This window comes from Cercospora beticola, chromosome 4, assembly GCF_033473495.1.
Source record: "Cercospora beticola chromosome 4, complete sequence".
Taxonomy (NCBI): Eukaryota; Fungi; Ascomycota; class Dothideomycetes; order Mycosphaerellales; family Mycosphaerellaceae; genus Cercospora; species Cercospora beticola.
In genome coordinates, this window is record NC_088938.1 from 1,413,503 (window position 1) to 1,436,118 (window position 22,616).

The 22,616-nt window shown below is 51.8% G+C and overlaps 9 protein-coding genes and 1 non-coding gene across 10 annotated transcripts; 6 read left to right on the plus strand and 4 right to left on the minus strand.

The window, feature by feature from the left end:
• Positions 1-371: 371 nt before the first annotated feature.
• RHO25_006194 (uncharacterized protein) lies at positions 372-997 on the minus strand (the record flags this gene model as incomplete). The annotated part of the gene is made up of 3 exons (XM_023597037.2): positions 372-713; positions 779-915; positions 985-997. 3 exons carry the CDS (start codon positions 995-997, stop codon positions 372-374), a joined length of 492 nt encoding a protein of 163 aa, XP_023452924.1.
• A 3,106-nt stretch (positions 998-4,103) lies between these two features.
• On the minus strand, positions 4,104-4,814 carry RHO25_006195 (uncharacterized protein; the record flags this gene model as incomplete). The annotated part of the gene is made up of 4 exons (XM_023597038.2): positions 4,104-4,181; positions 4,250-4,536; positions 4,679-4,712; positions 4,779-4,814. 4 exons carry the CDS (start codon positions 4,812-4,814, stop codon positions 4,104-4,106), a joined length of 435 nt encoding a protein of 144 aa, XP_023452923.1.
• Positions 4,815-5,822: 1,008 nt separating this feature from the next.
• Positions 5,823-7,801, minus strand: RHO25_006196 (uncharacterized protein; the record flags this gene model as incomplete). Its single annotated transcript, XM_023597039.1, has 6 exons — positions 5,823-6,169; positions 6,224-6,520; positions 6,660-7,078; positions 7,137-7,431; positions 7,500-7,521; positions 7,577-7,801. 6 exons carry the CDS (start codon positions 7,799-7,801, stop codon positions 5,823-5,825), a joined length of 1,605 nt encoding a protein of 534 aa, XP_023452922.1.
• Positions 7,802-8,141: 340 nt separating this feature from the next.
• RHO25_006197 (uncharacterized protein) lies at positions 8,142-10,886 on the plus strand (the record flags this gene model as incomplete). Its single annotated transcript, XM_023597040.2, has 2 exons — positions 8,142-10,121; positions 10,179-10,886. 2 exons carry the CDS (start codon positions 8,142-8,144, stop codon positions 10,884-10,886), a joined length of 2,688 nt encoding a protein of 895 aa, XP_023452921.1.
• Positions 10,887-11,303: 417 nt separating this feature from the next.
• RHO25_006198 (uncharacterized protein) lies at positions 11,304-13,274 on the plus strand (the record flags this gene model as incomplete). Its single annotated transcript, XM_023597041.1, has 1 exon — positions 11,304-13,274. One exon carries the CDS (start codon positions 11,304-11,306, stop codon positions 13,272-13,274), a length of 1,971 nt encoding a protein of 656 aa, XP_023452920.1.
• A 452-nt stretch (positions 13,275-13,726) lies between these two features.
• Positions 13,727-14,625, minus strand: RHO25_006199 (uncharacterized protein; the record flags this gene model as incomplete). Its single annotated transcript, XM_023597042.1, has 2 exons — positions 13,727-14,312; positions 14,360-14,625. The coding sequence occupies 2 exons, from the start codon at positions 14,623-14,625 to the stop codon at positions 13,727-13,729; spliced, it is 852 nt and encodes a 283-aa protein (XP_023452931.1).
• An 842-nt stretch (positions 14,626-15,467) lies between these two features.
• RHO25_006200 (uncharacterized protein) lies at positions 15,468-17,394 on the plus strand (the record flags this gene model as incomplete). The annotated part of the gene is made up of 4 exons (XM_023597043.2): positions 15,468-15,640; positions 15,697-16,146; positions 16,195-16,300; positions 16,351-17,394. 4 exons carry the CDS (start codon positions 15,468-15,470, stop codon positions 17,392-17,394), a joined length of 1,773 nt encoding a protein of 590 aa, XP_023452930.1.
• Positions 17,395-17,793: 399 nt separating this feature from the next.
• Positions 17,794-18,840, plus strand: RHO25_006201 (uncharacterized protein; the record flags this gene model as incomplete). Its single annotated transcript, XM_023597044.1, has 4 exons — positions 17,794-17,860; positions 17,912-18,369; positions 18,420-18,764; positions 18,817-18,840. 4 exons carry the CDS (start codon positions 17,794-17,796, stop codon positions 18,838-18,840), a joined length of 894 nt encoding a protein of 297 aa, XP_023452101.1.
• Positions 18,841-19,323: 483 nt separating this feature from the next.
• On the plus strand, positions 19,324-19,417 carry RHO25_006202. Its single transcript has one exon. It is a non-coding gene; the product is annotated as a tRNA-Thr (tRNA).
• A 1,974-nt stretch (positions 19,418-21,391) lies between these two features.
• Positions 21,392-22,142, plus strand: RHO25_006203 (uncharacterized protein; the record flags this gene model as incomplete). The annotated part of the gene is made up of 2 exons (XM_023597045.1): positions 21,392-21,680; positions 21,736-22,142. 2 exons carry the CDS (start codon positions 21,392-21,394, stop codon positions 22,140-22,142), a joined length of 696 nt encoding a protein of 231 aa, XP_023452102.1.
• Positions 22,143-22,616: the final 474 nt, after the last annotated feature.

The window sequence follows — 22,616 nt, forward strand, 5'->3', positions numbered from 1 at the left end:
TCTCTCCCCCGAGAACACGTAATCCAATCACTCCTGTCCACTCCGTCCACGTTGATGGATTTCAGCCGATATATGCTGCCCGGAGCATCAAACAGCGGCTGCGGCCCAGGTGGAAAGTCTGAAGCGACAACAAGATGGCGAACAGCATCTTTTGGAAGCATGTCTTGTTCACCAAGAGGGAAACCGGTCCAGGGCCTACTATGAAGGACGAATATCGAATGAGCAGTATTTGACCGTCAAGCTTGTGGATCATTCGAGTCTCAGTCAGATGGAACCGAGTCACTCTGCCCATCTATGCAAACAGTGGGCTCAAATGACTCTCTTGAGCCCCGAGAAAAGACTACTTCTCGGTGATTGCTTCTACAGTCGCTTTACGCCTTCTCAAAGCCGGTGAACGCAATACTGTCCGGATCCCACTCAAATATCGGGGCAGCATCGCGCTTCTTCTCACCACCCATCACAGAGCCCAGGTGCTTCCTGATGAATCTGGTGATGAAGTTGGGGTCCGCCAGAGCCGAAGCAAGAGTCTCACGTTTCTCAAAGCCGGTAAATGCGATGCTGTCTGGATCCCATTCAAAGATCGGCTTGGCCTCAGCATTACGCTTCTCCCATCCGGTGGATGCGATACTCTCCGTATCCCACTCGAAGATCGGCTTGGTATCGGCTTCGCGTTTGCTGTTGACATGATTGACAACCGCCTTGGGCAGACGCCACTGAATGAGCGAATGACATTAGCACTAAGGTTTGATAGAGCAGTAAGTGTAATCATTGCACTCACGCCGAATGGCTTTGGAAACCATGGCTGGGCTTCACGCTTCTCCCACCCAGTGAAAGCAATGCTATCGGGGTCCCATTCGAAGATTGGAGCGGCCAGTGCAGAGCCAGCGATCGTGGCAATCGAGCACAACACGGCGCCTGTCGGAATCAATATCAGTTACTCAACCTCCGCTTCGAATTCTTGGCACAATGGAGCACGGAACTCACACTTCATTCTCATAGTAGCAGGAAGGAAAGGGGAAAACGATGTCCAAGAAGGGAACAGAATGTGTAGGTGACCAGCACTTGCACTCGACCCGCGGTTTGTTCTGATTCGCCAACTGCACGACCATCATGTCCCTTATATGCTTTCTCGACGAACTGGAGCCTGGCACTCGTTTGCGTCGAGCCCTAGATAGTAATGCGTAGCTGTCTTTCCGAACAAAGTACGCCGTTTCATGCTTCGGCGGATTGCAGCCAGCAACACCTCGGAGGTCACCCTAGACAAGGCTTGGCTAGGCCATGAGCGAATGAGCCTCTGGTCTAAAGCTCGAGCACGAGACCTGCTCGTACGGGCATAGCAAAACTTTCAATGGGGTGTCCGAGTCCCCGTTTGGCATCAAAGATACTATTGAAAAGACCAAGCAAAATGGCCGGCTGGGCGCAAATGGGCGGCATCATGTATGTACAGTCTTTCCGTAGGAACGTTCCTACTGTGTTCCGAAGCTTCGGCCTTTGGGTCAAGGACGTCCAACGATGCGGGCACCGATGGCGAATCGATCAGCCGCGCTTGAGAAGAGCAACTGCGCAACGAGAAAGATCTATAACGAACGGCAGAAAATGTACCTCGAGCCCCGGGGATGTTTGAAGACTTGGTCTGAATATCCGCCGCAACAACTGATCTGAAACAGCAGGATCACGATACTCCAGCTTGAGGAACTTGTCCGGTATAGAGACTGGGTATGGAAGCTGCCTTCTCCACCGGATGACCACACATGCTGCCTTACAGCACACATCCCAGACGACCTGTAGCACTTCTCTACGTTGGAATGGGACGTCCTGCGAAGCTTCCTTTCCGTTCTCTTCGACTATCTCTCTGAGACATGACCAGTCCTCCTTGCAGCCTTCGCTTATCGCCGGCGCCTTCAACAGTTACCTGTTATTCGGGTCAGAAACATCAGAATGAGTTTGCAGAGCTCACAGCGAATTCGCACGTACGCTTGAATACGTCGTCACAAGGGTCTTGATTCTTTGGTCGAGTCTGCTTCGGTGGAGAACGGATCTCGATCGCTCGATCGCTCAATTCTGGAGCTGGAAGTGCCATGACGCAAATTAATTCCAGAAAAAGGCCGCTCAAGGATAAGGAAATCTTCATTGTTGGATTGGGTAAGCTCGTGAATACAGCAAGGAGAAAAGAACAAATTACTTTGCGTACTCTGCGAAGTCCGACAGCCTCCTGTTTAACATTGTCGAATGGAGAAGCCCTCAATGTCAATTCGGCGCCGAAGTAGAACTAGTCGAAAGAAAGGCTTAGGGCTTATGAAGCTAAGATGAATGTCTTAGGCGACCGAAGTTTTCTCTGGAGGAATATCATCGAGATGCCATGTAGCGTGAAAACGCTTTTGTTGGAGACCTGCCACATTCTTGAAATCTTCAGTTCACACCGAGTCATCCAGCCCCAAGACAATTACCTACTTCGGGGGTCACGTACAGGCATCGTACAGTCTCCTAGCCCGGCCAATGCATTGCGAAATATACTATTACATCAAAAGATGCAGGCATCTCGGATTCGTGAACCAAAGAACCTCGACGTGAGAATCTCCGCAACCATAGCGGAGAGAACATATTTGCAACCGAAAATTGTCCCAAATATATCTTGTAGAAAACACTGGTATCGAGGCTACATTCCAAGTCCATCGTCCTCAGATACATAACAACCAAGGGGCAAGCACGTTTCCGCCATCCTACATACCTCGCTAATAACCATGCTTCGAGCGATATAACACACTGCCATCGTCTGCCGGAGGTGTGCTATCGTATGAGACTTGTCACTGTAGACCTTGCGTGGCCATTCAGTTGCAGTTCCCTGTGGCTACGTCAGAGAAGAAGTACAGCAATAATGGGCCAGGATGACAAGTTGACACTACTCACGATTATACTGCGAAGTACAGACGTTTCCAGCTCCTGAATTGGACTTTGATCCAATTGTGGGTTGTTTGCTATCCCGAGCAGGTGTTGCTGGAGCGGCATAGGTGCACGCAAATAGGAGCGCGCCCATAATCGATGAAGAGAACTTCATTTTCCTCGGAAGTGGCTAGGACAAGCCTTGGATGGTGGAAAAGGAAGATTGTAACTAACGAATGAAGGAATGTGCTGGAACCTAGAGCTCAACCATGTCTGGCTCTACCTCCTCTTTTATTACTATTGTGCCAAGACTCCGCGATCCGCACTTCTCTTCAGCTTACTCGTTGCAGAAAGGAGATTAAGCTAAGACCGAGTGTCTCGGGCCCACTGTCAACATCTAGACTTCTTGGCCAGATATAAGAGATGCAACGGACAAGTGAATGATGAGTGTGCGATGTAGAATGGAACCGGAGAAGGACTTTGACGGCTGGTTGCCTTTCTCAAAGGGACCTCATGTACTGGTCAAACCAAATAGAAGCCAGGCATGGTGAAGGATGGGGTTGTAGAAAGCTAAACCGAGGAGAGCCCATCAACCTTCCGATCATTCTTCACTATCTTGATCCGGTCGGCTCGCATGCCTTGGCATGATACATTTAACCTAGACAGGGCCGAAGTATGAGAACAGGAGTCTTAGGCCTAGACTTCGTACCCCGGCGATTATAGAGGTCCCTCATCCTGGGAGTCCGAGCAATACGACCGGTGAACTCGGACAGGTGCTTGCTGCGGTCCTTCTTGATGGAATACCTTGGTTTCGCAATGGGTGGAGGTGCAACAGCAGGAGCAGATGGAGACTGGGTGTCAGACACGCGGAAACAACGCTGGAGGGTCGCACTCGCTGTGGACTTGAGTAATGATCACGGAATTCCTTGTTCCGCATGGCATGTCTGTTTGTATCGGGCCAATTGCATTGGCGGAGCGCCAACAGCTCAGAAGAGATTTGGCGAGTGGACAGTCGAGATTGCGCGAGTCTTGCATCCAGCGAACCCCAATATGGTGGGGACAATCTGCTTCAGGCCAAGTCCGACCATGACTTTCGGCCGTTGAGCATGGCAGCATACACAGTGGTCGAGGCTGAAGATGTATTCTGTGAGCACGATGGCTGACGAACTGCTCTCTTCATTAATATAAAATATGTACAATAATTGCCAAACATGTTCTGAGATCTAGAAGACCAGAGTCGCGAGGCGGGCGGTCATGCCAGCAATGACAATTGAGCTGCTAGCGAAGATCTGGAATCGGGTCTGCGACACTTGTTAGCTAGCTCTCCGGAACCTGTCCGCGGCTGCGTATCTTGAACGGCGTGGCTCACCAAAACCTTGTTGACAAGCACCTGGTACAGAGAATGGAATATCCTGATTCCAACGTATGTCCAAGCTGCCTTGACAGTGTAGTCATGGGTGTCTCCCGCAGCTATGAGTGATAGTGCGACGGCGTAAAACACCGTAGGCTGTTCGTGGAGATGGTTGTAGTTATGCGCGATGGCCTGGATATTGTTTGGGACCTTTTGCTCAAGATCTTGGTTGATTTTGCCCGCGTCGATCGAGACGTTGTATTTACCAATAGCATTGATTCTTGTGACGTGCATCCAGGCTTGCACTAAAAGAGATCATGTGGTGTAAGCATGTGGTTCAGATATGGCTAGCGATCTGAGAACATGTTGGAGAGGTTGGAGGCCGGGGCTCGGTCCGGCAAGTGAACTGCCTGTCTCGGTAGGCTGCTTTCGACGGTTGGTACATACTGACGAATGTCCATCCTGCGAGGACGGTCACTGGCTGTAGACACAGTAAAGGTCAGCATCTCCACAAGACAACTCTGTCAGACGAAGTATAATAGCGCACCTGGAGCAGTGGGTTCTTTGCGAGGTTGAGAGCCATCTTGTTCGTTTTGATTTATCGTTCGATGGAATGTAATGAGAGTGACACGTGCACAGTGTTGTATGAAGGCCAAGGTAGTTGATAGTAGCAGAGAAACGAATGCTCGAGGGCCAATTGCCAATGATGTAAACCAGAAGCAACCACAAAGCTAATGCTATAGCTCCCGTGAATCCTCGGCAAAGGCGCGTAGTAGCGCGGATACCACACGATTCACTTCCAATGGCTTGGCTAAGACCTGTCTCGAACGCCGATCTGGAACCTTTCTCCGCAAAAGCTTCGTTCTGCCGGCAGGCTTTCTTCGATATCAGAGAACAATGATGAAGATAGTTCTTGTTGAACAGCTGTCTTTACCGGGCATGTTTTTTTTGTACAGCGTGTCCCATAGCAGGTTAACGACGGATGAGTGTTCCACGTCTTTCATGCATAAGCTAGGCGTCGTTAACCTGCTATTTGCAGTTTGAAATACCTTGTGTCGTTCTCGACGTCCATTCAAATCCTTCTGTCACGATTTGGAATGTCCGGACTGTGGGTGAGGCTGCTCCTGTTCGAGCGAATGTTTTGGAAATGAACGCGATTGAGACCGAACTGAGACCTGCAATATTCAGCGTCCCGTAAGTCGATGCGTCTGTCCAGCTGATGCTCCATGGAGTCGCGTGCTGAGGCTATATACTGCATCGCAGCATGTGCTTTCTGTGCTATGGAAGGAAAGGTTCATCTCGGGATCCGCGTTTGAGCGGCAAGGCGGAGGAAGTCTGCTTAGTCAGATTTGTCTTGGCATTGCGATGTATCACTTCTCCGCGGGCTGTGTTCCTGCTCAATCCCATCAACACAACTTGCATTGGCACTTTTCGCGACCCGACAATGGAGTGAAGGTCGAAACTTGGTTCGTTGAGTTATGAACAGCTGCACAACATACATGACACCTGCGCGCGGGCCTCAATGAGTCCTGTCTTCAACAGATTTGGCATCCGCCATACACAGTTTCCTGGCAAACGGTGATCCAAATGGCTATTCCTGCTTGATGCGCTCTGATCTCTCCGCATATGGATCAACTATGACTTTGGAGAACTTCCGCGCTGAAAATCCTTCTTGAAAGAGGATGTTCAACTCTTCATACGACCGATCCTTCGTCTCCGGCAGGCGGAAATATGTCCAGACGAAGAAAATGGCAGAGGTGCCAGCCCAGAAGAGTGCTGACTTGCCTTGCCAATTCTCGTTACCTGGGTTCACCATATACGGCTGGATCACATTTCCGATGACCTGACAAATGTAATAACTGATTCGAGACAGACAGACCGACTTGTTACGCAGACGGACGGCTGACGTTTCGGAAATGATGGCGTAGCAGACAGGTCCTGCATCAACAGTCAGCAAGATCTCACGCGCGCTCGGGTCATCGTTCTACGCACCGACTGTGAGATAGTAAATGAGTAACCAAGCCATCACGAACCCAGCCTGAATGTAGCTTGACGTGCTTCCCTGGAAGGTGGCGGCCACAATACCGGTGATCAAGAGACAGCCTGTGAGCAAGGCCATACCCCAGACGTAGAGTGTCCTGCGGCCGATGCGACTCAATAGGAACCAAGATATGATGGTGCCCAAGCTTGCCAATCCAAGGCCACCGACACTGAACTTGAATGCGGTCGACGTCGGAACTCCTGCTTGTAGGAAGAAGTACGTTGGGGAACCACCAAGAGGAGAGCCACCTGCGGGCCACTGTCAGAAAACGCTCGTAGCTCTAGCAAAATCAGAGCGACTTCGAGCCTGCCGCTGAGCAAGTAGCTCGCAGATCAACATTCGTAAAGGGATGGGTACGGAAAGGGGGTGTCTCGTGGATCTACTCACACCAGATCTGAGCCGCGAATGCCATGCAGACTATCTCCGTCCTTCGCAGATCGACGCCCTTGAAGCAGCTCCAGTAGCTTGTTCCAGATTGGACTTCATCCTCAAGCTGATTCGTGTGCTTGATAAGGGCGATTGTATCCTCGGGAGGTGTTGTCGACGACTTCGAAGCCAGTCTCCGGAGGGCATGCGCTGCTTCTTCTGTACGGCCACGTCGGACTAGCCACCACGGACTCTCTGGGCAAAACCATATGAGCAAGAACAGTGGCACAGGAAAAATCCACTGCAACGCGAACGGAACTCTGTACGCCCACTGAGAAGTGCTTGTCGCAAAACCCTCAAGGACCCCGGCTGCGATCAATTGTCCGAAAGCCCAGCAAAGATTGACATACACGGTCATATATCCGCGCAGTGTGAGTGAACTGCGGCAACTTTGTCAGCCCTGCTTTTGCTGGCATAAAATCTGGACTTCGCACTCACCAGACTTCCGATGCGTATGCCGGCGCCATCGTTGCGAACACGCCCCACGGAAGACCACATAGCACCAGGCCTACTAGCAGCATGGTCAAGTTGGTCGCGAAGAAGAGCAGAAAGATGAACGCCGTGATTGCGACAAGTGAGGCCAGCAACACCTTCCGATACCCAAATTTATGCGTGAGCCAGCCATTGAGGAAGGCCCCAGCTACGGCGCCGATCGTAGGTGCAGCTCCCAGTGCGGACTGCCATGGAGCCGGTATCTGCCATTTGCCAGTGGTGCTGCTGGCAACGTAGCTGCCTGGAAGAAATCAGCCCATATCGCGCAAACTCATATGCCGAGGCGATGAAATGGAATGCGCCTCGTACCATATCTCTCGGCGAAAGCTGGCTACGGGACGTTACAATTAGCTATCGCTTCGACCATTTGATCGAATGACTCTCACCTGGCCAAACAACGAGGTCACCAGGACAATGTCGTAGCCCTCCATGATAATTGCAGTCGATACAGCTACCGACCAGAGCACCGCTTTTGGCTCGCTTTTAATGGCTTGCCAAAAGGTCTGCGAGTGCTCAGCAGCAGCAGCATCCTGCGCAACCTCGACATGCTGCTTGTCTTCAAGACTCTCGACATGCATGGCCGAACTGTTGTTCTTCTCGTCCACGAGCATGGTCGCCGCAGGTTTGGCTAAAGATGGTAGAGTATGGGAGTAGTGCTAACGATGAAGAAGGCCGATCACCTTAGCGGACCCACGATGCTTCATATGAATGCTTGTCATCTCCACGTGGAACGGAGGATGTTATCCCACAAACTATATTCCAGCTACGGCCATTCCAGTTGCCCAAGGGAACTTGGTCCAGTCTCGCGTCCCCCTAGTGGGTGGTATCCCACCGGAGCGAGAAAGCGGGGTGAAACACGAATCCCCTCTTGCAACCTGACATCCCACAAAACCTTATCCGGATCAACAACCTGGAGCGACATTGCGGCCCCCATCCTGGCTCTCTACCTCAATGACAGTTTCGTGCTCACATTGTGGGCGTGCATTCGTGCGCAGCGAGCATCTGACTAGACATGTCGACTCTGTGCATAAACGCGATCGAGTTTACACTTGCAATGTTTGCGGCAAGGAGTTCAACCGCTCGGACAGCTGCCGTAGACATCAGCAAGCCCACAAGCGTGCTGCGAGCGAATCCAAGACTACTCGCGGGGAACGGACGCGGAGGGCATGCCACAGTTGCGCAATCGCACGAACGAGATGTTCCGGTGGCGAGTGCTGTGAACGGTGTCGAGAGAAGCAACTGCATTGTACATATGGCCTGGTTCACCTGCAGCATCCCACAGCGACCACGACCGAAGCCAATGCTTCCGGAACAGCACCTGCGGGTGCGACTCCATCAACCAGTGCCAATGTCACGGGAGCGTCAGGCGCTTACCTAAGTGGTGGTTCAGTCGTCGGACCTGGTGCTGTTCTTCCTCTCAACGCCTCGACCATACGCGGGCCAGTCGATGATGGAAGCGATGGTGTTCCGCGACTGGAATCGGAATCCCAGCGGCTTGAATACGATGACGCCTTCCCAGAGAACGTAGACACTGGCCTAGACCAACTTCCGTGGTCGGAGAATATGAACTGGCTCCCTGTAAGCAACGGCGCGGACCTCGCTATGCTGGAAGAGTTCGAGCTATCTACGGCAATTACTGGCTCAGCGTGGGTATTGCCGGGTGTCATCAACGTGAACTCACCCCTCACCTCAACTTCATCTACGACGGATGTGACGAACATCGCACCCTCTCGGAGGAAGGATTCTGAGTCACGCTATGTAGACGGTCATGGCGCTCGAAAGTCCGTACAGAGAGCCAAAAAGCTGTCCAAAGCGCCTGCAGAGACTTCGTGGCTAAGAGACGATACATTCTCTTTTCCTCAAGCCGTGGCACGAGCTTTTGATGATCCCACGAACGAGGACGAGATCGTCGACCACCAATCCTACAACACCATCCTGCGATACTTTCATTCACTCTGCGTGAGTGAGACTACTCTTTGGAAGCCCTTTGATGCAGCTATATTCCCTGGACGCAGTTACCTGAACCGTTGTATGACGCTGTTTCTCGAACACATTACGCGACACGTCGCATTGATTCACAGCACATCCTGGGCGCAGAGGGCTGTGCCATGGCCCGTACTGCTTGCTTGCATCACCATAGGAGCCACATTTGATGAAGAGGGTAAAGCTCAGGAATGTGCGCACGCTTTTCGCGAATTCCTCCGACGAGTGGTTCGTTGGTGTCTAGAGACGGATACAGCTCTGGATCGTATGCCGCTGGTGCAGACCTGCTTGCTTCATACCATCGCGCAATTCAACGCCTCTTCGGATGATAATAGCTTGTCGGCAGTGGCAGATCTCAGGCTGGCCATGTCATTGTATCAGGCTACGTACAGAGCACAGCCACTCGACCAGATTGATCCATCGCAAACAGAACTTCTATGGGCCGCATGGATACATGAGGAAACGCACAGGCGACTGCGGTGGTTTACGTGGCTAACAGAGATGGTGCTGAGTGCTACGAGGCGTCATGTCGTGGCGCCACCATTGCCTACAGACATTGGCCGACTGCCTTGTGCCATGGTTCTGTGGAAGGCGGACAACATCTGGACTTGGAACGCAGCATTCGACAACGTTGGACAAGGCCCAGAGTTGCTCGAAAGTCTGAGCTCTTTATACATCAAACATCGAATTCCGAATCTGGTTGACACGACACAGAACATCCTGCTGACTTATGCTATCATCGCGCGGACCGAAGAAGTAGCTACTACCGCTCAGCAAGCTCTGCACGACTGGAGTCCCACGCCCGCGGACGGAGACAATGAAGTTGGCAGTGATGACGGAGAAGGAGGAGAGAGTACAGGTGCCAAAGATCAATGGCTACCCGCCAACTCTACATATGCTGCATGGCGTAACAGTGCCTGCGACTGTTTCGATCTGCTTCATTGGCAGGTATGGAGTTCCTGATTGCGTCTTGTAATCATCTTAGCTGACTGAATTTTCATCAAGGCGAACAGCGAGATTCACGCCGCGAAGGGCTTCGAAGGGCCCGCGATCCTCCACTTGCACCTAGCACGCCTGCTATTGCTGTGCCCATACCGTGACTGCATGTCACTGGTATCGGAGCTCAGTCGACGCCATGCGGCTGGTGCAGAGAATGTATCAGCCACACAGCTTACAGCCAACATCGTCAAATGGCTCACGTTGGACGATCACAAAGGCCGACTGAGCTTAGTCCACGCAGGTGCAATATTCTGGTACATACGACGATACTCTCTTGCGCTGCATCACGAGCCTTTCACGATATACGTGGCTACAATCATACTCTGGACTTATGGTCTCTACGTGCCACAAGTACGCAGTGCTCTTCTGGCTATTAAAGACTCTCGAAACAGACGCCACAATGAACGACAACAGGATTCCAGCTTACAGAATGATTCGCACCCAGCAAGCTCAGAAGAGAGCGAGGATGACGATCTCATCCCCGATACAATACTGATCGATAGACCCTGCGACGACGAGATCATTCAGGCATTTGTTCGTAAAGGTCATGCAATGACAGCTGAGATGTCTGGCGCTGGAGACATTTGTACCCCACGGGGCCTGCGTCGAGTTCTCGAAGAAGGAATCAAGTTGCTCCGCCGTTCACAATACATGAGTTATGATAAAGCTCGTGAGTACAGTCAGAATCTGCACAAGCTAGCACAGCGTACTTGATATAGCAAACAAATCACGCCCGCCATCTTGCTACCTGTTCACATTCGTTGAAGCTCGTTCGAGATCAGCCGAACCGGCTTCTGCTTGTACCGCGAGCGACATAGAAGTGACGGAAGCACATCGCCGTCTCCAACATTAATCCGCGTCCCACAAGCATTCGTATGCATCCATACCATGCATGCATTATATGTACTGAAGAGAGCATGCAGAGAAGCTGACCCGCTTGGCAGCTCTCGGACGCTGCTGCACCGAGCATTTATCCTCGAGCCAAATTCATCCCGCCGGGAGCTTGGGATGGACCTCCAAACACGAACTGTATTTGAGCTGTGTTCCACACATCATTGTTGATTCCCTTCTATTCTGTGTGCAGAAATCGGCCATTGCGATCGATCCTCCAAGGAAATCAGCCTCAGCAAAATGCTCTTCAAACAAGAAAACAAGCTCGTCTTCAGACACGACGATCACACCCTCTGGATCGAATCATGGGGTCCAAACGCCTTCCGAATCCGAGCAATAAAGCTCCGATCAATGCCAACAGAAGAATGGGCCTTGAGCGAAAAGATCTCAGACTCGAACAACGTCCAAATCAACATCACAGAAGCCCAAAGTGGTGAAATCACAAACGGCAACATCCGAGCCGAAGTCTCTCGACGAGGCAAACTTATCATCTACGATAGCAACGGCAAGAAACTCCTCGAAGAATACGCTCGAAACCGAATGGATTTGACAGATCCCAAATGCTCAGCATTAGAGATCCAAGCAAGAGAATTAAAAGGTATTCCAGGCGGAGATTTTCAAGCTTCGATGAGATTGGAGTCGTTGGATCCAGAAGAGAAGATTTATGGGATGGGACAGTATCAACAACCATATTTGAATCTAAAGGGTACGGATATTGAGCTTGCTCAGAGGAATTCTCAGGCTACGGTGCCGTTTATGGTTTCTTCTTTGGGGTATGGGTTGTTGTGGAATAATCCGGCTATTGGAAGAGCTGTGTTGGGGAGGAATGTTATGAGTTTTGAGGCATACTCGACGAAGGCGATTGATTATTGGATTGTTGCGGGGGAGACTCCGGCAGAGATTATCGAAGCCTACGCGAACGTGACCGGGAAGGTTCCGATGATGCCAGAGTATGGGCTCGGCTTTTGGCAATGCAAGTTGCGATACAAGACGCAGGAAGAACTGCTCGAGGTTGCAAGAGGCTACAAGAAACGGAATGTACCTCTGGACCTGATCGTCATTGACTTCTTCCACTGGAAGAAACAAGGAGAATGGAGTTTTGATCCACAGTATTGGCCAGATCCTGCGGCAATGGTCAAAGAGCTGAAAGAGATGAAGGTTGAGCTCATGGTTTCGATTTGGCCTTCGGTAGATCCACTTGGAGAGAACTGGAATGAGATGGTGGAGCGCGGACTGCTCATACGACATGATCGTGGTCCTCGTGTGGCATTGATCTGCGATGGCTACACGACCCATTTCGATGCCACGAACCCAGAAGCGAGAGCTTATGTCTGGAGCAAGGTGAAGAAGCACTACTATGATATTGGCATCAAGGTTTTCTGGCTCGACGAAGCGGAGCCTGAATTTTCGGTTTACGACTTCGATGTCTTCCGTTACCATGCTGGCAGCAACATGCAGATTGGCAACACCTATGCCAAAGAGTATGCAAGAGGCTTCTACGAGGGCATGGAGGCTGAAGGGCAGAAGAACATCGTGAACTTGCTCCGATGTGCTTGGGCGGGAAGCCAAAAGTATGGTGCACTCGTCTGGAGTGGCGACATCGCTTCCTCTTGGGGCTCCTACCGCAACCAGCTTTCTGCTGGCTTGAACATGGGAATGGCCGGTATACCTTGGTGGACGACCGACATTGGTGGCTTCCACGGCGGTAGTCCCGACGATCCGGAGTTCCGCGAATTATTTGTTCGCTGGTTCCAATGGGGCGCTTTCTGCCCTGTCATGCGATTGCATGGAGATCGTGAGCCTAAACCTGAGGGTCAGCCCACGGAGCCTGGTGCACCGAACGAGATCTGGTCTTATGGCGAGGAGGTCGAAGAGATCTGCAAAACGTACATTGCGATTCGTGAGGAGCTCCGAGATTACACGCGAGATCTTATGAAGCAAGCTCACGAGAAGGGCACGCCCATCATACGAGCCTTGTTTTTCGAATTCCCTCAAGATGCCAGGTCCTGGACTGTGGAGACGCAATACATGTATGGTGGCAAGTATCTTGTTGCGCCGGTGTTGAAGGCCAAGCAAACGAAGATTACTGTCTACCTCCCCAGTGGTGCTAGCTGGACTTCCTGGGACGGCAAGAGTTCATATCTTGGCGGAAATGAGGTGGAGGTGGACTGTCCTATCGACACAATGCCTGTCTTTGTTCGCCAGGAGTAGATAGTATAGATTATCGGCCATACTGCATGCCGGGAGCGGTGTAGACGACTGAAGATAGATATACAACGAAGTTATACATGTTGATGTGCAGTTATCATCAGAAGGCCGCATGGCTGCTGTTCGATGTCGTGGAATCCGCACCGCAGATGTCTTGGTTCCAGCAAAGCTGGTCAACACGCCAGTGAAAGTTGTGTTACTTTGGCGAGCACACCGCGGCTCCTCATAGTCTGGTCCAGCCTCCGCTGAGTACAGAGTGTGCGACGACTCTGAGAGCGTGCCCCGCATCCGACAGGCCTTTTTGAGTGCCACAATCCGTGGAGACGAGAAAGCTGCAGCCGTCGGTAAATTTTTTCGGCAGACCCGTGCTGTCTGAGCATTGTTCAAGGCACCTTGAAGTATGAAGTGGCTGACACAAGGCTTCATGCATGATAAGCAGCAATCCCAACAGGCTACTAATCCCAGAGGTCATATAGGAGCCTTGCTGCAGCCTCACCGCCCACATCTCCGGGCAGGTTTTCTTGCGGTGCCACACAAACCGCAGTCGCGTAGCCTCCGTCGTGGCTGATGGTGAGGATGGCCATCTGACCTTCATTCCCGTCCTCGTCTTCCTTCGCATATACCGGGAACGAGAAGATATCGTAATTGTCTGAGGTCTCGTCACTATCTGCCTGTTGCGCGTCCAATTCTGAGACGGTGGGCTTGGACGAGGTCTCCTCACTATCTGCTTGTTGCACTTCCGATTCTGGACCGATGGGCTTGAACGAGGTCCCGTCATTTGCTGCCGGTCGCACTTGCGACTCAGACTCTGCCGGCTTGTCTGGCGATTCGTCGAGGTCGACGTCGCTCGGGGCAGCTGCATTGCTCAGGTCCAATCTCCGCATGCCGCCAACCACCCAACTCAGAGGCTTGTGAACGAAGGTTTTATCTCGAATCAAAGCAAACAGCTCCTTCGTTTCATTGTTCTGCATAATTTCGACGTCCATGAAGGTTAGTTTTCGCGGCTTTACCGCTTTTATGGCAGCTTCTTTTGCGGCCCATCTATCACGACGTTAGCACGGCTCGAGCGACGAAGAATATATCCGCACCTTCCCGCGAGATGCAGTACGACTGTGTCCAATTTCACTGGATCTCTGAAAAGCTTATGTTGTCTGTGATTCAAGCCTGGATTACGCTGCCAGAATCTGACGATCTCCCTCGCGGTGAATGTTCGTCGGAGGAAGGTATCGAGCTGCGATACTGGCCTAGCCTTCTTGAACTTAGGCGGTTGCCTGGTGATGAGTTTGCGGATTCGGTCGTGTGCTATGATGTCGGTACCAACGCGAAACCCGTACGGAAATGGTCTTGGAGGCATGATTGTGGTCAAAGCAGGTTTTTTGATGGAGGCATTCGTGCTGGAGGATGGAGATGGGAACCCGATATCCGCCGTGGCTGAAACGCTGGACAGCGCGTGGCTGTTGTGCTTGGCGTGGCTTGCGTTCAAAGCTTTCTCTTTCTCCTTCCACACACCATCCGCCCTCCCTCTGCCAGACATTCACTGTGTACGCCAACTCAGCTCCGTATACCACTGCCTACTGAGTATCCCCGGTGATGAAAGTGTCCCGAAACATGCCTCCCTGGACGCTCTGAGTGAGCGAGCCTACAAGATCCTCACAACCGCTTGAACTACAGCCTCCTGGCCAGCACAGCGACACACCGCGATTCATCAAGACACAAGGTCAAAGGAGGCAGCATGTGCTGTGGCGACACCTGAAATGCCTATGGGCCAGATATGCAGAGCACGAGCGACAACATGACCTACGAGGTAGCTTTCCCAAGTACGACTGGTTCGAGACTGCACATCGCACAGTGGTGATCAACAATCCCACTCGCCAGATCATCAGGCAGGCATGACTTTTATCGCGATCGTGCGGGGATGTCGACGCGATGCTCATCATAAGAAAACTTTGAAGCTTCATGTACCATAGCCCGCCACGCACATATGCCAAATGCGGTATCTCGTATGTGCGACGGTAACCCCACACTGGCGTTCCTCATCGATCATTGGGTCTCGGCTTGACTCCTGGATCACAGATGGCCTGACCAGTGCTGATCGCAAGCCTGCGTCCCGTCCTGAGGACATGTAAGCTGATATCGTCTTGATCGGAAGATAAGATAAGATCTTTGCATTTTGGAGGCTGCATTTACTCTCACATCATGACTACCACGACTTCTGAAGAAAAAACGCCATACCACAATGAATATGACGAAAACGATGAGAAACAACGCAGGATCTCGCTGGCGGACTCAGTTGCTGGCACCGATGAAGAGCTCATGGCCGTGAGGAGCCAAGCCTGGGGCAAGAACGGATTGATCTATATGTGGATTGGGTATGCGAACTGAAGAGTACACCACGCCGCTCGCTTTGCGCACTAACAGACCGCAGCATTGGTCTCATGTGGACCATCTTCGAGCTCGACAATGCGACCGTATACAACTACCAGAACTTCGCGACGAGCGAGTTCCAGCAAGTCTCCCTCCTCGGTGCACTGTCGACTGCAGGCACTATCGTCTCTGCCGTTCTGAAACCACCCGTCGCTAAAGTGTCCGACATCATCGGTCGCGCAGAGACGTACTGCTTCGCAGTCGCCTTGTACATTTTGTCGTACATTCTTTGCGCTTCGTCGAACGAATACAACCAATATGCGGCGAGCTATATCATATACTGCATTGGGCAAACCAGCATGCAGATCCTGAACCAACTTATCGTCGCGGATATTACGACTTCGAGGTGGAGGGGCTTGGCCAATGGGCTTGTCAATCTGCCATTCATGATCATCCCGTGGATCGCGGCCTTCATTGCGGACTCTGCGCTTAACACAGTAGGATGGCGATGGTAAGTGCCTGTCGCAAGCAGAGCTAAAACAGTACTAACCGAGAGTAGGGGTATCGGCATGTTCGCCATTATCATGCCTGTATGCTCGGTTGTTGTAATTGTGCCATTGCTATACTTCCAGCGAAGAATGAAGCAGTTCGGCCATAGTACAAAGGTCAGTCGCTTACCTGCTGGCTATGCGGGAAAGAAGCTGACAGTTAACAGGCGCAAGCGACTTTCCTTTCTTTCTTCTCCAAGATCGATGTCGGCGGAATGACTCTCCTGGTCGCAGGTTTTGCATTGGTCCTACTCCCGCTCGCTCTGGCTGGCACCACGCCATCTCGCTGGGACACAGCTTGGGTTCCTGCCTTGATTGCCGTCGGAGGCGTCTGCCTGATCGCACTGGTCGGCTACGAATGGAAGGTGGCTGCCCATCCTCTTGTTCCACTTCACTTCTTCAAAAACATCTCGCTGGTCCTGGCATGGACCATGGGACTCATGGACGCCTTCGCATTCTCCGCAACGCATACCTACATGTATACTTTGGCGGTCGTCGTTCACGAGTTCAGTGTGCGCGACGCCAGTTTCTTGACCTTTACAGCAGGCTGCATGCAAGTCCTCACAGGGCTTGTCGCAGGCGCGCTAATGTACAAGACTCGCCGCTACAAGTGGCTGCTGGTGATCGGCGTCGCCGTCCGCCTGCTTGGCTATGGAGTCATGCTCCGACTACGAGGCGCGACCAACAGTGTCGCAGAGCTATTCATCGTTCAGCTCATCCAAGGCTTCGGATCCGGCATCGTTCTTGGCATCTTTCTGGTTGTGGCACAAATTGTAGTCCCCAGGAGCGAGCTTTCCCAATCAACAGCGTTGGAACTGCTGTTCATCTACATGGGCAACGCTTTGGGCTCCACAGCTGCTGGAGCGATTTACACCAACTCATTTGCGCCTCGCCTGAGGGACTACTTGCCGAACTCGACCGACGAGCTTGTCAATACTATCCTTAACACTTTCACCGAAGAGCCATTCGCGAATGGTACTCCTGAAAGGACTGCAATCAATGCAGCTTACAGCGATGTCATGCGATATATGACGTACGCTGCTCTGGGAGCGAGCATCTTTGGCATCATTCTGGTCTGGTTCCTTCCTAACTTGCAACTGAGCGACAAGCACAATCTGGCAGGCGAAATGGAGCAAATCAAGGCGGAGAGTTCCAAGAGAGCGGATGAGGGTATGCTGCGATGGTGGTGGCGAACGGGTCGACTGTGGTGATAAGTTTAACCAGCATGGCTTGGGTTCCTTCGATGTGATTCATGTCTGGTGTTGTGGCACGTCCACTCAGTCGATCGCTAATCAAACCAGTGAATGTTATTGACTGCTGTCAACAATGGCTGTCCCAAGGAGAGAGGACGGGAGTCATAGGCTAGCGTGCTCCTTTCGTCAGAATCCTGAGCGCATTTCGCGTAGGCAGCTTCACCAGAGCTGTGTGCGGGGCTGATAAAGTGCAGCAGAGATCAACTCACTTCAACCTGATATTGAATAAATGAGCCGGCTTTTATGCTAAACCTATCTGCGCTCTAACTTCATCATTGCTTTCGTCAAGCACTTCACCAGACGCTCGCAGCGTTACAATAGTTTCCGTCCCGGGAAACGACTTACTCCAAAGCCGCCATGACAGAATTCATACCAGACGAGAGACTCTTCACTCAACTGAAAGACAAGGTCATCGTAATCACAGGTAAGCTGAAACACTCATGAATCCAGCCAAAGCACACGCTAACCGCAACAGGCGGTGCAACCGGAATTGGTGCAGCAACAGTAAAACTCCTAGCCCATCATGGAGCTTCAATCGTCATGGGCGACACAAACGTACAAGCTGCCTCCCAACTTCTCGAAAATCTCCCCGGAAACCTCACATTCGTGAAAACAGACGTGAGCGACTACAACCAACTCTACGCTTTATGCGAGCAAGCTTTCCAACTGTACGGAAAAATCGATCATGCAATCTCATGCGCTGGAATCTTCGAGCAAGGAAATTGGTTCGATCCGAATCTTACGATCGAAAGTGTCAAAGAGCAAGGGAATACGAAAGTGTTGGATGTGAATGTTCTTGGGACGTTGAATTTTGCTCGGATTGCGAGTGTTTTTATGAGGGAAGGCGGGAAGGAAGTTGGGAGGAATAAGAGTTTGACGTTGTTGTCGAGTGTGAATGCTTTTAGGGATAGTCCGGGGTTGTATTTGTATCAGGTAAGATCAATACCGTTCGAAGCGAGGGTTTCGCTAATGCTGGGACAAAGATGTCCAAGCATGCTATTCAAGGTCTTCTGCGGTCCACACGCAAGACGCTGCCTGAGCGTGACGGCATCCGAGTGAATGCGGTCTGTCCTGGAGTCACTGATACGGCAATGACTGCTGGAATCATCGATGCTTTCAAGAATAACAACCTCTTTTGGCAGAGCCCGGTGAGTGTTGCGAAGATCATCCTTGGTCTTGTCACGAATGAGGCTGTGGTGGGCAAGGCCGTATATGTTGAAGGCGGCGATGGCTGGGAGTTTGAGGACAGTCTCTATGCTGCACAGAGCCACTGGCTTGGAGAAGAAGCTACGCGGAGGATGCGAGTGAATTCGGAGGCCGTGCAGAAGGTGAGTATTGTCGGACGCCGAAGACCATCCTGTTGCTGACCTCGCCTTACAGGGAATCTTGACTCCCAGGCAGTAGCACCAAGCTCTGTTCATCGTAGGAAGCAGGCGAAGCCTGATGGCGCTGCGCATGTATATGTATTGCCACCAAATGTGCCGTTGCCTATTCTTCTTAGTGTACGACCTTGACAGTTTTGCTTACCCCCAGCAAATGTTGTCCAGGTCCACTGCCTTCCCGATTAGGCATGCATTTCCGGATCGTGAGAAGTTTCATTGGCGGAACTTGGCTTCACGCTAAGGGAAGACCTCTTCCGCCCTGGTTCAGACGCCGGCGGCGCAGGCTCATATGACTTGTGCTGGAGTTTGTTCAAAAGTCTTTTGACCGCCACATAATTCTAAGCAAGTCTTGTCGTTACAACGAGTCCGTCCTGAGTGTCCCATTCATCCCGGCGTATACTGATGAAAGTGGGGATGGCTCCGGGCCAAGGGACAGAGCTCAGCTCCATGTTCACCCCATTTGGCAGCCTGTATATTGTTGACAATCATTTCTTGGCACACGTTTGCCCGTTTAGCTCAGTGGTTAGAGCGTTCCACTCGTATGCATTGGTTGTATGCTTGTGATGGAAAGGCCAACTGTTCGACTCAGTTATCGGGCAGTGATCCTTTTGCCTGAGTGAGGCATGGGCCATTATTTTGGCCCACCGACGCACGAATACGATTGAGAACAACGCCGGCAGCGAGAATTATGTGCTGCAGAAAGCCAATCTTCCAAGGCATAGTTGCTACTGCTCAGCCCTGGTCGTTCACTTTTTTAGTGAATTGTATCTCAACGATGTCTGTGGCAGAAGCCCCAATGTACTGCGTCGAGACACTCATTTGTCCTTTTAGGTGAGCAGAAATGATGTACTTTTCTAGGACAAGAAGTTATTGGCATGATCGATAATGTCTCCGGTGAATGGTCTAGTCTTCCACTTTTTGTGGCCACGGTCAAGGAACGGAGAGCTGCCTGAACACCATGCGTTACCTGTGACCCAATCCGGAGAGTAGCCTGGATCCATTACGCAGTTCAACGGGGAATAGACGTGAGCAAAAGTAGCTGTTGAACACCAAGCCAAAAACACAAACATATATTCAGCTGTTCCCTCCTTACCTGGAGCTCAGACTCAAACACATGCTGGTGCTTTTGAACATTCCACAAGAGGAGCAAAACGACAGCGAACAGCAAAGCAACAAAAAGATGAGATGATCACCAGCGATGAAGCTGACCCCTGTTGCTTATTAGCCACTGTTCAGAGTTCGAAGGCACCTGCAAGACTCACGGATTGAACGGATGACCTTCTGGAGGTTCCAATAACTGGAATCAGACGCGCTACCGCTGCGCCACAGCTTCATTGTCGAGATGTAATGCCTCTGTGTGATCCACTGTGGGACCGAATGCCAAGACATTGGTATTGCAATATGTCCGCTCACCATCGTGTCGTGGGGCGTGCGTGATACTTGGCAGAGGTCGGATGGGCGGACGAGATTGATTTCGGCATCTTGTAGACTTGCAAATGTGCGTTACATGGCGTGGGAGGTAGCGCGAGAAGAAAAAGTGCATGCCAAGACCACATTCAGATGGATAGCCAGTCCTGAAGTTTATTTCGACGGGCGAGCGTGGCATCAGGTACAGTTTGGTATTGGTAGGCCATCAAAGAACGCTTTGCACGCCAGCTTCGTAGGCAGGACATGTAGTGTGCAAGTGTGACTCCGTGGAGCATGGACAGGTTCGCGACGGACCCCATTCGCACGAACAGCACGAACCAGAAGATCTGGCCAGATTTGCGGAATCGTTCGCTGCGCAATGTAGAACCCAGCACGGTGTTACAGCAGATGGTACGCAAGATCTGTCATAGCTCTTCGACAGGCTGACTGCAAGATGTTCTCGAGGCAAAAGGCACTTGAGTTGGCGAGATGTATTGAAGCCAAGGACGGAACTCCGTAATGGCTGGGCCGATGGCGCCAGAGGTGCTTGTGCCTGGCACGACTTCGGCCGTGGGAGTTGTGGGAATGTCCAGATTCGTGTGGCCAAATCTCTGGCAACTCTGCTCTGCCTCAGATGACTGCCCATTGGGGTATGGCCATCGCGCGCCCTTCTGCTCCTCGTGCCTTCGAGAGATGTGCCTCAATTTGCGCAGTGTCTCAGGCGCGGCGTTTTCATCGTCGACTTCCTCTTCACCAGCATATCGGCCTTCCAGTGGAGCTCATTTGCCGATTCCGATGCTCATAGTTCTTCGCAGTGACCGCGCTGGTTGTTGATGATCAAGTTGTGCTGTTGTGGATGTTGTCTCCGCGTCGCCAAGGACCACCACTTCAGCTGTTGAAGAACTCAGGCCTTCTCATGAACGAGCAGTGTTGGAACCTCGTACGGCCATCTCTACAAAGCTTCGCTATCGTCCGGATCCTGCATATGGTGTTTGCTTATCTCGGCCAAGCGAAGCCCCGTCATCCACACGCATATCGTAGACAATCGGCCTAGCGCGACAACGGCCCAGCCCTTGCCGTCATGCATCACCAACGACATTCGCTCGTTCCAACCGTACATTGCTGCCATTGTTTCACGACATAGACCGGGAAGGGTTGCTCACAGGATGCACTCACTCATCTCCATCGCGCTCTTAAGCGCATACGCCGCTGGATTCGCACTGGGTCAACAACAGCCGATCGCCGAGTCGCATCTAACCATCAATGGCATTCCCTTCAGTATTCGAGCGCATTGGATGAGAAGAGCCAACCAGGCATTGGCAGATCTGGTCTCACCATGCCCCTTTGGTGCCTTCGGAACTGCGATTGTCAATCATACCGCTGGCGATGGGCTCGGTGAGCTAGTTTGCATCGGAGCAAATTCTATTGGCTCGACAGGCAACCCAACGTTGCATGGTATATCGTGATTCCTGACTGATATTAGTAGCCAGCGTATTGACTCTTTCTGTAGGAGAAATCGCCGCGATCAATAACTGCACCACAGTCCTGACCAATCCCGAAGGACCTTACGGCCTCAGCGCAAGCGAAGCACAACGGGCCTTTGCCAGTCTGTCTCTCTACACGAATGCCGAAAGCTGTCCAATGTGTGCTTCTGCTATTCGCTGGGCCGGCTTCAAGGAGTACATCTACGGCACCTCGATCGATGCGCTGATCCAGAAAGGCTGGGGCCAGATCCGCATCAGCTCCATGGAGGTCTTCGAGCAGTCGTTCGATCTGAGCAGCTCAACTCGTCTCGTAGGCGAGGTTCTCACGAATGAGACCGATCCATACTTCTCATGGCAGTACGATCCGAGTAACGCATGCCCTGCAGGTTGTACCAGGATCGAAGGCCAATGTGCGCGCACCGATCAGCAATAGGCGGAAGTCAATCGTTGGGCTGCTTGAGTTCTACAAGGGCGAGCAGCAATGGATTGAAAACATTTCAAATCAGCGTGGCTCGAATGGGTTCTCGGCCTTCTCGATTTCGCCCTTCGCTCTGAAGATGCAGCCTGTCTTTCTTGCAAGATGCCGAATACGGAGGATTCGAGCTCCTCCGCGAATGTTTCGGAGAATCCCGCATTTCGTGGCACTTCAAACGCTTCGCGGCACACTGCAGGAAGACTAGTTGGGAGAGAGTTCCTTGCGAAGTGCAGCATGATCTTTTGGCGGAGGAACATGAATAGCTTGCTCACGCTTCGCCGAACAGCATAGACCTGCCTGCTCGAGAATGGAAGATCATCATAAGATGCAGCATATTCAATCTGTCCGTCCTCCCTCCGTAACGTGATCAGCTGGGGGTTGATTAGACGTTTCCTTTTTCTCTCCATTTTGTAGGCTAGGGACCACGAACCT